The sequence below is a fragment of the Protopterus annectens genome, chromosome 17.part0 (assembly GCF_019279795.1).
Source record: "Protopterus annectens isolate FY-2018-M chromosome 17.part0, PAN1.0, whole genome shotgun sequence".
NCBI lineage: Eukaryota > Metazoa > Chordata > Ceratodontiformes > Protopteridae > Protopterus > Protopterus annectens.
In genome coordinates, this window is record NC_056751.1 from 332035617 (window position 1) to 332050488 (window position 14872).

The 14872-nt window shown below is 45.2% G+C and overlaps 1 protein-coding gene across 1 annotated transcript in view; it reads left to right on the forward strand.

Moving 5' to 3' along the window:
- Nucleotides 1-14872, forward strand: part of CPSF7 (cleavage and polyadenylation specific factor 7) — a gene marked incomplete in the record, with an annotated part of 1291852 nt that overhangs the window by 33779 nt on the left and 1243201 nt on the right. Inside the window, 1 exon segment of the mRNA XM_044059379.1 lies at nucleotides 4902-5105. Coding sequence (XP_043915314.1) covers nucleotides 4902-5105 — 204 coding nt within the window.

Here is a 14872-nt window from a genome sequence, read left to right on the forward strand (position 1 = left end):
ATTGTGGTGAGGTTTATATTTCTAGAGCGTGTGGCTTTCCGGGATTGATTTTTTTTTTTTTTTTTTTTTTTTTTTTTTTTTTGGTGGAGCATGCCCATCAATTCTGGGTTGGACATGGCCTTGTATGTCAGGCAGAGATCGCCTCTGAATAAGTGGTATGCTACCGAGTACAGCTGGAGTTTCTTGAGTCAGGCTGCATAGGGCATCTGTTTGAGGCCAGTAATCCTCTTGGTGAGGTACTTTTTGTGGTCTTTTCAGCTGTTTCAGGTATCTTGTAAGGTACATCCCATATGGGGTGTTGTATTCTATGATGGGTGTAATGAGTGATGAGCAGAGAGGCACATTAACCTCTCTTCTTCTAGATGTGAACCCTTTTGTGATTAGGTGGGCCACATAGTATTTTCTAACCACCTTGGCAATATGATCATCAAAGGAGAGATTGCTATCTACTTGGGTCCCCAGATCCCTTATTACATTTTCTGTATTTAGGGGACTACAAACTATGTGGTAGCTCGCGGGTACTTTGTTTTTTCCAAAGGGGGTGATTATGCACTTTCTGGCATTTAACTTGAGGCCATGATTTTGACACCAGGTATCTGTCTCAGTGAGACCCGTCTGGAGGGTGTCTGTATCATCCAGAGAATCCATTATGGCCCCTAGTTTGTAGTAGTCTGCAAACTTGGTCAGCCATAGTCCTCCTATGCTTGCCTGTACCTCTGAGAAGTATATACCGAACAGGAGGGGTGATGGGACTGATCCTTGGGGGGGGGGGTGATGGGACTGATCCTTGGGGAGGGTGCCACTTGTAACCGGTTTAGTCTCTGACATAGAGCCTGCAACTCCCACCATGGGGGTTATATCCATGAGCCAGTTGGCAATCCATCTCGTGACATAGGGATTTATGTTCAAGCTGGTGAGCTTGTCTATAATACTAGAATGGGGAATGGTGTTGAAAGCCTTTGCGAGGTCTAGGTAGGCTGTGTGGACCTCCTTTCCCTCGTCTAATGCCTTGGTAACTGTCTCAAAGAAGTCCACCAGGTTTAGGAGGCATGATCTGCCCTTAACAAAGCCAAACTGGGTAAGGTCCAAGGTTTGGAGGTTCCCAATGTCTCTGTTAATGAGTTCCATGATGATGCTTTCCATAGCCTTGCAGACCAGGCTAGTCAGGCTTATAGGGCGATAGTTCCCATGGTCCGTTGTGGCTCCACCTTTGTGAAGCAGGATAACAGTTGCTGTGCGCCACTCTGTGGGGTACGTAGCTTGTAGAGGGGCTGAGTTTGTACAGTGCATTTAGGTGAGGGGTTGGTTCATTTTGGAGCTCTTGTAAGACACAGCCTGGGACACCGGTCCCATTGAAGCTGTGTTTTTGGCTTTGGATAGGGCTGTTTTAACCTGTGTGTCTGTGATTGACTGAGCCCTACGTTCTTCTGGTATGGTTATGGGCCCTTTAGGGGGTGAGATGGGGGGGTTATGGGCCCTTTAGGGGGTGAGATGGGGGGGTGAAGTTTGCACTAAACCTGTCTGCCAGAATGTTGGCAATATCAGTTGGTTCGGTGTATTTTGTGCCATTCTGCACTGACTCGGAGCAGATCTGAGAGTTTCCACTTAGGTTCTTGACATAGCTAAAGAACGCTTTGTGGTTATCTTTGGAGTCATTGGCAATTTTTCTTTCGAAACTAGCCTTGGATGATTTTAGGGATCATAGTTTCTTGCTGATACTGATCAGGGATATCTTTTTCCTTCTTGGGATTTTTTTTCCCCTGTACTCGTTTCCTCCTTGTGTTGTATAGCTTGTTTATGGCAGGGGTCCACCAGACTGGTTTCCTTTTCTTGGAGTTGGTCTTGGTTTTACTGGGGATAGCACGATCCATGCATTCCTGCATATGCTCAGAGTGCCTTTGTAAAGGTTTCAGCAGCTTGGACAGCATTGCCCTTTAGCATGGGGGCTGTGAACCTTTCCACCTCTGTCTTAAGTAATGTGAAGTTTGCTGTATAAAAGTTTTTCACTGGTTTCGTTGATTGGGGGTGGGGGCGGAATGTGGATATCCAGAGTGATTAGTTTATGGTCTGATCTAACCAGCGAGGGGTTGACCTCCAGTTTGGAACACCCGGTCGCCTGTGTTGGTGGTGACCAGGTCCAATATGTTCCCTCTGGTGGGGGGTGTTGACCAGTTGATCCAGAGCATTGGAGTTTATAAATTCTAGGAAGTGTTGGGCAAGGGAGTTAGTACTTGAGTAGTTCTCCCAGTTTGTTTGGGTAATTGAAATCACCCAGTATTAGGGTGTTTGGTAGGACCTTCATATTTTCCAGTGTCTCCAGAAATGCGGAATGGGGGTTCTGGGCCATGGTGGATCTGTAGCAAGCTACAATTTGGATTGAAGTTTTGCCCGTTGTAAATTGCACACGGATGATCTCTGACGCATTGTGCTGCACCACTAACTTGGAGATGTGGGTATCCTTGAATATGGATACACCCCCTCCTTTTGTGTTTCAGTTCTGTGGCCGAAAGGTATGGTACGAGTTATAGCCTAGTAGTGTTAGGGTGCTCTCGGGAGCCTTAAACCAGGTTTCTGTTACTGCACAGATGTCTATACTCTCCATACTGATGAGTGCCTCGAGTGCTTGCATTTTGAGGTTTAGACTTCTGGCATTGAGTAGCATTACCCTCAGTTTTTGGTTACTTGTGCTATTTATGGTGGTGGGTTTGTCTTTTGAGCCTTGCCTAAAAAAGGCACTATGGGGGTGGCAAGAGCCTTGGCCAGTATTTGAAAGCCTAAGAGTGACAGGTGCAAGCCATCTCTTGCGAAGCAGTGTGGCTTGTCAAGCATGTCATCCCAGGTGGACAGATACTGGATCCCCTTTGACACCAGAAACTTAGCCAATTGTTGAAATTGATAATTTTTTATTTATACTGTGGCATCCTTCTTGGTGAGGGCAGGATGCTAGTCAGGGTCATACCAGCCTGGCCTACATGATCAGAGAGCTCTTCCATGTCTCTCTTTTCATGTAGTCCAGGGTGGTACGTCTTTGGTCATTCACAACGACGACAGTCATATTTGTACTTCTGGAGTGACCGGAGTGCTTTTGTTATGTGGTGGATCCTGGCACCAGACAGGCAGCTAACTGTAACCTTCTCCTTGTCCAGCCTAGTTAGTGGGACATCAGTGTGTCTGACTATAGAGTCTCCTATTACTAGTGTGTTGGGTATGTTTTGTGTTGGGGGCTGTGATTGCGTGGCACACTGATTATGTGAAGTATGTGTTTCATGGTTGGTGATGGGGTGTGGAGGTGGCTTGGATGGTCTGCTTTGAAGGTATCTGTTGCTTTTGCAGATTTTTATTTAGAGCCTCCGTGTATGTCTTCATGTGTGGTGTTTGCCAGTGTTGGTTCATTAGGTCTATGTGAGACTGGTGGTGTTTTGCAAGCATTGCCCTTCTCCTTTTGACTTTCAGTTCCAGTCTGGTTGAGAGAGCTTTACCTCAAGTTTTGGCTGTATAATTGCATCTCTTGCATATATTAGTGTTTGGTGGTAGGAGGAGAAGGGTTGTCTGTGTACATGAGGCAGTTGTAACATTGGCTCAAAATGCCAGGAGTGGAGAGTACACCTGAAACTGCCTTTTGGACGTACCTGATTAAGCTGTTTTTCTGATTGGCTTGTGGAGACAAATGGAGAGCCTTGTCCTTCTGGACAGTATAGGGGGGTCTAGTGCTTGCTGTGAGTTTTAAGCAAGTGTTTGACTGTGAAATGAATGGTTCGAGTGCTGAAGTTGAAGGCTTGTCTAGTTCCAAGGGAAAAATTAAAGAGTAGACTTCGTGGACCCAAGAATAGTTTAACTCTAGCTAAATGGAGCTGCCTGGTGTGCAGAACCACACAGATGTGGTTTTTATAGCAGGGAAGTGAGAGAGAGAGAAATTAGCCCAAAATGGCCGATAAACTACTAACGTCTGGGCTAAAACCACTCCTCCAGGGCAGGCTGCTCAAAGCTCCCCTATCTCACAGGTGAACAGAGAAACTTCCTTCTATCCAAGTAAGGTATGGGCAACACAAACTTGTAACTCAGCCCTGGAATCGGCAGTAACCTGACTGGACTATACTAGAGATGGTCAAAACAACACTTTAAATGCACAGAAAAGTGTTATCGCACTGTAGTGTGTAGCCTACAACAGTTTAAACAGATTACTTAAACACACAAATGACTATTCAAATGCAGGCAGCAAATAAGTACAATATGTAGCAATAACAAACTTTAAATCACAGATTCACTAAAAAAAAAAAAACTGGCGTTTTAGGCAGAATTAGTTAAGACAGCAAGAATGACTCCAAAGTCACTCTTGTCTCTCTGCTGCTGTAGACTCTGCAGAACACCTGGAAGACACTTGCTGAGTGGAATATAAGCGCAAAAACTGCGCAGTGTGTTGTGTGTGTTGTTTTTTTTTTTTTTTTTTTAGCAGGGAAATGAAAGGGATAGAAATTGGCCCAAAATGGCCAATTATCAACTTCTGGGCCAAAACCACTCCTTCAGAGACGGATTGGCTGCTCAAAGCTTCCCTCTCTCACAGGTGAACAGAGAAACTTCCTTCTATCCATGTAAGGTATGGGCAACACAAGCTTAACACAGCCCTGGGTTCAGCAATAACCTGCAAACTGGACTATAGAATGTTACGCAGTTGGGGTTTTGTTGATCATTTTAAGCTTTTTTATTTTTTTGTGGGAGTTCACATTCATAGCTGTATGTTTATAACAGCCAGACTTAAACATGGGTATTGTAGTCATGGGTTAATTGCTTTTGTGCATGAATGTTGTGGGTTGTATAAATTGTTTGCTGCGAATGTAGTGCTGACCAAGCATTTCAATACTGATTTTTCTTTGTAATAATACTAATATTTGAATATGTCTTAGGAATCTGAGCTTGGGACCAGTGAGCCAGTAGACTTGTATGATGATGTACTGGCAGTGAAGGGAAGTTCAAAATCTGGCTCCAATGATCCTTCTGCAAAGGGTGGAAGTGGATGCAACAAGGACAGCAGTCAGCCTGCCATTCTGTACACCTACAGTGGATTGCGGAATAAGAAGGCAGCCGTCTACGTTGGAAACTTCAGCTGGGTAAGTTAAGCGCAGCATCTTGGAGGAGAACATTTCATGGCTGGTGTGTTATTTAATGTGTATACAGACTGTTTCATTTAGTTTTGTTGGGGGGGGGGGTTCTTGCTAGTGAGAAGTTACAAATCATTTTTCTATTTAAGCAGGAAGTTTGGCTTTTTCCTCCCCTCTTTAGAGTTTAGACATTGGTGGTCCTAAAGGCTTCATTTGCATTGTAGTACGTCTGTGGAAAGCAATTTCTGTGTTTTTACTGTTGCACAAAGTGCTTGATGTTTCAAGCTGGATACCTTAATTTTAGTGACTCAGTTCAGGGTCTGCATATGGAAGATCTTAGGAAGTGCATCCTTGAAGTGTTTTGGTGGAACAGCAGCCTTGTGATCCTTTTTATTACTTAAAAGGGTGTATTCTTCTACTCTAAATCTTGTTAGTACTTCTGAGGTTAAGAATTGTTTTGAACTGAATTAAATAGAAACTGGGTCAGAATAGCTGTGTAAAATCTTACCACAACCATAGATGTCTTTCTCCTATATGCTGCGATATTCATAACATGAGGGAGTCTGCTGGCTGAGTTGTATGTCTGGCCAGTATACAGAAGTCTTGTGCTACTGTGAGGTACGCGCAACAGCACACACATGCGGAACATAAGTCTGTTATAAAGTGATGTCTGGTGTAAAGCTGACAGCACGTACCAGATCTCGGAACTGAATGCCACAGAAAAGCACCAGCCTGGCCCTAGGAGAAGAAAACACACCACCAGAAGTCAAACTCTGGGGGGTAATAACTGCAGCATGTAGAAGAGAAGGACATCTATGGACTTTACTCAACTATTCTATGTCCTTCTATTCATATGCTGTAGTATTCATAACATGAGGGAGAGTACCAAAGCTCATGCAGAAGAATTGGACGGATGAGTAGAAACTTTCTGCACAAACCCATGCAGAATAGCCCTGGCAGAACCAGCTCCGGGCATGGAAATGTCATCTAACTTGGTGTTTGTGAAGGTATGAACAGAAGACCAGGTATCAGTTTCCAGGGTAGAACAGGTGTCCAAGCCTTGAAAGAAGGCATCAGAGGAAGACGCAGCTCTGGTGGAATGTGTCCCAATAGGGGAATTTCTTCCCGTGAGACACATGGAAGGAAATGGTTTTGGAAATCCAAGTGGAAATGGTCTGCTTGGAAACAGGCTGGCCCAAGGCCCCTTGGGTGATAGAAGACAGGCAGTCCAATTTCAGAATTGGTTTGGTTTTATCCAAGTAATATTTGAGTTGTCTGTGCACATCTAAAGTGTGTGAAGATCTCTCTCTAGAGGATTCGGGAGAAGGAGAAAAAGGTTGGAAGATTGATGGACTTCTGATCCCTCCTTTTTATGCCCAAGGTGGTAAATGAGTTGTTGGTGCATGAAGAAACACTATATTCCTGTGAAAAATTGTGAATAGACCTCCAAGCCTGTAATTCTGACACCCTTCTTGCAGACATAGTGGCCATGAGAAGGACTGTTTTTGTAGGTGTACTGTTGCAGAGAAGCAGAACTTGCTGGCTTGGAAGGGGCCAGGTTAATTTTGTTTTTTTTTTTTTTTTTTCTAAAAGTTGAGATCCTGAGAAGGGGGAACTGGTTTCCTTGGTCTGGTGTGAGGATGCCCTTTAAGAAAAGTTAAATTTTCAACGTGGAATCTAAAGGGGAGTCATAGATAGACATGCAGAGAGAGGAACTTTTACTGAGGAGTATAACATTCCACTCTTCAGTAATTCACACAGGTAGAATAGAACCACTGGAACATCCATTAGCAGCGATTGTAAAGCCTTTTAAGACGGCAGATGGAAAATCTTTTCCATTTGAAAACCTAGGGTTTCCTATTAGTGGGTTTTCTGGCCTCCTGCAGAACTTGTTGCTTGTCCTCAGAAAAAAGATGTTTGAAGGAAATCAAAATCCGCCACAAGGTCAGTTGTAGAGTTGACATCTGTGGGTGCACTTAAGTTCCCTTGTCCTGTGAATTAGGTCCATTCTGTGGGGTAACTTGTGGTGGTTGACGGTGGTTGACCTTGGCTGAGTGCAGAATGGGGAACCAATGCTATCTTTGCTAAAGGGGAGTCGCCAGCAAGATTTTTGGTTCTCTTGTTGGATTTTTAGCAGGATGTTTTGGAGAAATGGTAAGGGTGGAATGCATATTGGAACATCCCCTTCGAAGGAAGAGGGCATCCATCTTCCATGCCAAGGGGTCTGGAACCCTGGCACAACTTGGGAAGTTGTTCGTAGGGCAGACAAATCTACCTGAGGTATACCCTAATGATCATGTCTAGAAACACATCCCTGTGCAACATCACTCGTGGGACTGAGTCATGGACCTGCTCAATGTCTGCCACAACATTCTGGGTCAAGAGTATGTAAACTGCCTGGAGGGGGAAGCTGAATCTAGACAGTTAACTCCAGGCCCTGTAAAGCCAGTCTGCACAGGAGGTAGGACCCGTTTGACATACCAGAGGGCTGTGGTATTGTCTGTAAACTGTCTTAAAACCCCTCAAAGGTTTGAAGATTTGTAGAATGAAAATTGGGGCCCTCATCTTTGTTGGTATACTCCCTTTTCTGGGCTGCAGACCAGATCTCTCTGACCTTCCATGAGTCCAGGGTTGCTCCCCATCCCATGTCTGAAGCATCCATGCAAAGCTGCTGATTGGGAAGAGGTGGTTGCAAGGGTAAGCCTGGATTCTTTGAAACCTGTTGGATCCACCAGTTAAACTCCTTTTTTCAGGCAAGGCGAGAGTGGGGTAACAAACCCCAGACGATGGGAGTGGTGTATGCATACTGTTCTCCAGAACCACTGGAATTTCCTAATGTTTAACTTGGCTAGAGGAAGCATGGGAATAGTGCATGTCAAGAACCCCGGGAGGTGAAGATACTTCAAAGACTCTTTGGCTTCTCCAGTCTGGGACTGCCAGGAAGTAGGAGGCAAGGGACAGGACCTTTTCTGGAGGTAAGGAAGCCAGCTTCCTGTCTGGATCATGCAGCTGAAGAAGATACGGTCTTGGGAAGATCTAAGTCAATTTTTGGTAATTGTGAATCTTAGACCCATCAACAGTGACCCTGTGAAGGGGAGGTTTTCCTGAAGGTTGTCTAGATATGGAAAGATCTATATACCCTGTAGCCTGCGGAAGGCTGTAACAAGAGCTAAGCATTTTGTGAAGACCCTCCAGGACTGTAAACAATCCAAAGGGCAAGGCACAGAATTGAAAATGTGAGAGAACTATAGCAAAGTGAAGAAACTTCCTGAACCAAAGGTGAATGGGAATATGAAGAATCCTTGATGTCCAGCGACACCATAAAGGGCTGAGGAAGGATGAGAGTAAGAAGGGTGGGTAGGGTTAACGTGCGAAAGGTGGGAACCTTCAGGTATGCTTTTGGATGGGATAGGTCTAAAAATGGGTCTCTAGAGACCGTCCTTCCTCCGTATCTGGGACATGCTGAAGTAGAACCTTTTTCCTACTTGGGAGGGCTGCACTGCCTGAATGGTACCTTGATAAAGGAGGTTGGAAATGACTTTGGGAAAGAGTTCCACTTTTGAAGGTTGTGAAATACCCCTGAAGGGGGGAGGAGTTTTGGTACGTACTTTCTTCACTTGTTAAGAGAAAAACAGCTCTTGTACTCACTCTCCTCACTTATCTAGAGGAAAATAGTTTTTTATGCAGGCATGTCCAAGGGTCAGCTCCCAGTGTTCCCTCCTGTCTATCTGATGAATCTGGGCATCTTGGGGCAATGTAGAAATTGTCTCATGTACACAGACAACTCCTCCTACCACCCAACACTACATCCTGTGAGAGATGCACTTATCTAGCCAAACTAGAGGTAAAGCTCTTTCCAATCAAGATTAAACTTGACAGTCAAGAGGAGAAGGTAAACACTTGCACCACACCACGCTCATCACATAGTCTCACCAAGTCTACACCACCAAAATCCACACACAGAAACAAAAACTTTCGCGGAGGCTCTCCATAATAATCTGCTCAAGCAACAGAGACCTCCAAAGCAGAAATGTAAGCAACCTCCCCACCCCCCAACACAACCTAAATGACACACAGCCCGCAGACTCTGTGTGCCACTCAACCACAGCCAATAAGGCAAAACAACGTACCCAACACACTAGTCATAGGTAACTCTGTAGTCAGGCACACTGATGTCCCACTCACCAGGCTAAACAAGGAGAAGGTTACTGTCAGCTGCCTGTCTGGTGTCAAGATCCGCCACATAACCCATGCACTTGGGTCACTCCAACAAGTACAAATGTTATGTCCTTGTCCGTGTTGGTGTGAACTAGCTGAGACGTACCTCCCTGGACTACATGAAAAGAGACATGGAAGAGCTCTCCAATCTTGTAGTCCAGGCAGGTATGACCCTAGCCCTGAGTAGCATTCTGCCATCACCCAGAATGATGCCACAGTACAAGGACAAAATGATAGACTTTAACAATTGGCTAAGCTTCTGGTGCCCTTCTAAAGGGATCCAGTATCTGTCTGCCTGGGATGACATGGTCGACATACCACGATTCTTTGCCAGAGATGGCCTGCACCGGTCACCCCTGGGATTCCAGATACTGGCTAAGGTTGTTGCCACCCTTATAGTGCCTTTTTTTAGGCAAGGTTCAAATGACAAATTCACCACCGTAACAGGAACAGGCTAGCAAAAACTGAGTGTGATTCTACTCTATGCTAGAAGCCTAAATCTCGAAACGCACTCTCTCGAGGCACTCCTTAAAATGGAGAACATAAATATCTTTGCAGTGACTGAGACCTGGTTCAAGGCTCCATAGAGCATCCCTGCACTACCAGACGAACTCATACCACACTTTTCGGCCATGTAACCTGGACCGGAACACCAAAGGCGGGGGTGTGTCCATATTCTTTAAGGATAGCCACACCTCCAGGCTAGTTGCTCAGCATAATGCAGCCAAGGTCATCCAAGTGCAACTAACTGGGCAAAACTGCAATCCAAATTGTAGCTTGCTACAGATCCCCTATGTCCCAGGATTCCCACTCCTCTTTTCTTGATGTACTGGAAAATATTAGGGTTCAACCAAACACCCTAATAATGGGCGATTTCAACTACCCCACCATTAACTGGGAAAACTACTCCTGTACCAACTCCTTCGCTCAACGCTTTCTGGAATTCATAAACTCCAATGCCCTGGATCTACTTATCCACACCCTCACCAGGGGCAACAATATCCTAGATCCTAGTCATTACCAGCATGAGTGATCAGTGATCCACACCTGAAGTCAACGCCTCATTGGTCCAATCCGACCATAAGCTAATTGCCCTAGATATCCGCATCCTGCCCCCACCCCCATTAAGGAAACCATGGTAAAAAAATTACTCCAAAGACAACTTCATGCTTCTTAAGACAGAAGTGGTGAACTTCATGACACCAATGCAGATCGACAATACAGTTAAGACTACTGAATCCTACAGTTGCACTTGATAAGCACTTACATGAGTGCATGGATTGTGCTATCCGAAACGGAACCAAGACGCTATCCTCCAAAAAAAAAAAAAAAAAAAAAAAGGGGGGGGGGGAGCCAATCTTGTGGTCCCCTGTCATAAACAAACTGTACAACAGAAGGAAAAAACTGTTGCAAGAGTAAAATCCCATGTGTGGAGGAGCTCTCTGGTCAGCCTCAGTAAGAAGCTCCGATCCCTGATAAAATCCTACAAAGCTAGTTACGGAAACAAAATCGCCACTGATTTCTAAAGAAAACCACAAGGCATTCTATAGCTTTGTCAATCTCAATATCAACATTCAGATCTGCTGAGTTACAGCACAGTGGCACTAAATATACAGACCCAACTGATATTGCCAACATCCTGGCAGGTTCCATGCTAACTTTATCCCCTCTCACCCCCTAAAGAGCCCATCTCTATACCAGAAGAATGCACAGTTCCTGTAATCACGGCTGCACAGATAAAAAGAAAAACACACTCTCCAAAGCCAAGAACACAGCATCCATGGGACCAGACAACATCCCAGGATGCATTCTACACAAACTACAGAACGAACTGGCACCCCACCCAAGTACCATGTTCAATCATAGCTTCACCTCAGGCTTTGTGCCTGCTGAATGGTGCACAGCGACTGTTATCCCACTCCACAAGGGGGAAGCCACCACGGACCCTGGGAACTACCGCCCCATTAGCCTGACTAGCCTGGTCTGCAAGACCATGGAACGTATCATCATGGAACTTGTGAACAAAGACATTGGTAATCTTCAAACTCTGGACCCCACCCAGTTCGGGTTTGTAAAAGGCAGATCATCTAAACCTGATAGACTTCTTTGAAGCAGTCACCAAAGCCGTAGAAAAGGGTAAGGTGGTTCACACAGCCTATCTAGATCTTGCCAAGGCTTTTGACACCATCCCCCACTCTGGAATTATAGATAAACTCTCTAAACTAGGTATAAATTCCTGTCACAAGATGGGTTGCCAACTGGCTCACTGACTGAGCCCACACTGTGAAGGTAGCAGACTCCAAATCCGACTTCAGACCAGTGACAAGTGGGAGTACCACATTGTTCAGTCCTGGGTCCTCTCCTGTTTGCTATCTACTTCTTTGATAGGCTAACACGGAAGGTATTTGGCTAAGTTTGCAGATTACTGCAAACTAGGAGCCATAATCGAAACTCCTAACAATGTGGACATCCTACAAAGGGGCCTCACTGAGACAGATGCCTGGTGTCAAAGCCATGGCCTCAAGTTCAATGCCAAAAAAAAGTGCATTGTCATCCCCTTTGGTAAAAACTCTGTACCCATGAACTACAGCATAGGCGGTAGTATACTTAACACTGAAAGTGTGCTAAGAGACCTTGGGATACAGGTGGACAGTACTCTCCTTTGATATTCACATCGCCACAGTAGTCAGGAAAGCCTTCTGCGTGGCACACCTCATCACCAAAGGTTTCTCATCCAGAAAAAGAGGTCGTTGTTCCACTCTACTCATCCCTCATTGTAGAGTACAGCGCCCCTTTTGGTATGTACCTCACAAGACATTTCCAACTGGAAAGGCCGCAGAAATACCTCGCAAAGAGGATTATTGTCCTCAAACAGATGCCCTACGTAGACAGTCTCAAACTCCAGCTTTACTCTGTCGCATATCGCCTACTCGGAGGTTATCCCTGCCTAACATACAAAGCTATGTCAAACCCAGAGCTGTTGGACATGCTCCACTTAAAGAAATCCAATCCCTTCGAGCTACACGCTCTAGGGACCTAAACCTTGTCACCACAATAGCACTCGAGAAAAATCTTGATTGGATGGGAAATGGGGAAATTCACCCCGGGGATCACCTCTGTGGCTCTGCTCAACAGTGGCACAGGAAAATAATTTTCTTGGGTGGCAAAAGTCAGGGTACCATTTTGGCTGGGCTTGTATAGGCCCCAGGGCCAATAGCCTAGTACCTACCTATGAACACCATGAAGTATCCTTGCAGGGTGATGGATAGAACTTCTGAGTTCTGTTTCCAAGCAGCAACCGAGAGAGAGGTGTGGGAGTAGAGGAGGTAGATTTAGAGGAAAATTGTTTCCCAACATCCCTCTTACCTTTGGAAGATTGGGGCCTGGTAGACACTCTTTCTTACGGTGGTCTTGGTTGGATAGTTCCTCCGAAAACTGGGCACTGGAGAAACAATGTTTCAGGTCTTGCAGCTCCTTGCCCCTCTCCTGTAGAGACAGAGTTCTGCAGCAGAGGTTCCACATAATGCTTTGTTAGGGGGCATCCATAATTTTTTGCCTTAATGTCATCAGGCAAAGGTTAGAGTCCGAGGCAAGGGTACATCGTCAGGACTGACCCAGATGCAGCCACTCTAGCTGATACCCCATGGCATCATAGCTACACTTTATGGAATGCTGGGTAATCTGAGCTGAGGAGTTAAGGATGGAGAAGAGATTGGCCTTAGTGAGCAAGTCTGGAAGCTCAGAGTAGTTTATCAGCATCTGAGAGAAGGGCCAAGTAATATTTGGCCATATGGGTTTGGTAATGGCCCTGGAAGCCAGAGTAGCTCAAGTATATATACCTGTTTTCCTATTCTCTCCATGACTTTGCTTCCTTTATCTGAGGGGAACCGGTAAGTGGAATGTAGCATCTTGGGGGCCTTGTCTGCAGATACTGAAATCGTAGCGCGGTCTGAAGAGGGACATTTCAACAGGTATTTGGAATCCTTCGGCACTTTATAAAATCTGGTCTTTCGAAGACAGGAGGTTGAGATTCTGACACTTTTGAAGCTGCAGCACAGGCATCCAGGAAGGCTGGCAGAACTGGAGGTAAGGCAGATGGGGAAGGGGGGTCCATCTGCAGTAGGTCATGGTACATTTTTTGGATGAATGTCTGACACCTGACAACAGTCCCATTTGGAAAACTCTATCTTAAGAATGGTTTACCCAAATGGAATATCCTCCCCAGGGGAAAGAGTGCAGTTAGGTTCTTCTGTGAAGGCATTACCCAAAGGAGATGAGATTTGGGCTAAATAAGCCAAAGATTAGTCCTTTGGGTTCCTCGTCTGAGGAAAACTCCTGAACTCCTGTTTCGTGGAGTAGTGGGAGGACTAGAGGGAGAAAGCAGGGAGAGAGCAGAGAACTGTCTCGTAGCCATAAAGGTGTTGAATAGGCATCGGGAAAAGGCCTGCCAATGCAGTGGTTGTTTCTGTGGAACAGGAGAAACTTTATTTTTCTTTTCTTTTTAGGGACTTCCATTTTTTGGAAGGTGGATGGGCCTGATGTTGGCCTACACTATACAGTGTTGGAACATCCTCTTGCACAATGACTTGAGTAATGCCACATCGGCCTTCGGTCGCAATGAACCGTGGTTCCCCCTACATCAGTCTGACACCTGCGTTTCCCCCCGATTTTTACATGCTAGTAAGGTCCTTCACGCCCTCCACACTGGTACCCATTAATGTGCCTACCAATTTGAACGGTCTCCAGGTCAGCATTGGCCTTGGGAGATGCATCCCAAACAGAGGGAGCAGTGGGAAAATTGGGCCTATATTTCTTGGCCACCTCAGCTTGGGTCTTGCTTGAAGGGCCCAACGTAACTTTCATATCAAACGCTAGATGTTTTAGGCACTGAGGTAAAAATGTAGAGAACCTAGCCAACTAAGCAGGGTCTTGGGGACAAAAGCCTTGCAAATAGAGCAGGTAGTATGGTCAGGCCCTCAGCAAAATAAAGGTCGTGAGAGTCCTTATGTGGCATTGCCTTCCACTTTGGCACTTGCCCCTTCCTAGCTGACATCTAATCACAGTACATTCTGCTTCTGTGCAATGTTGCATGTACCTCGCAGTAGCACTAGACTTATGTATACTAGCTGGACGTACAGGTCAGCTGACAGCAGACTCCCTCATGTTATGAATACCACAGCATATGAAAAAGATATCCGTACACTTTTATGTCTCTAACCTCACACATTGCATGGTGACATAAGTACACATTCAGTCAAGAGAAAATGTATTCTGAAAAACTTTGCTATTCACTGTGTAATGTATGAGACAGTATGTCATAATATTGTTCAAGTGACTTCCTTGAAATTGCACTTCTCACCCTGAACATTTATTCTGTGTGTACTCCCCTAGATTCCATTTTATTATGTGCAGACTTCCCTTTTCTAAAGATCCCACATCAAGTTCTGTTCTTTTACAACGTTCAGTAATTTACATATGGTTGGGTTTTTGGTTTTCATTTTTTAAGTAATTTCTTTTTTGGCATCCAACAGCATTAAACTTCAGTAGGACCTTGCTGT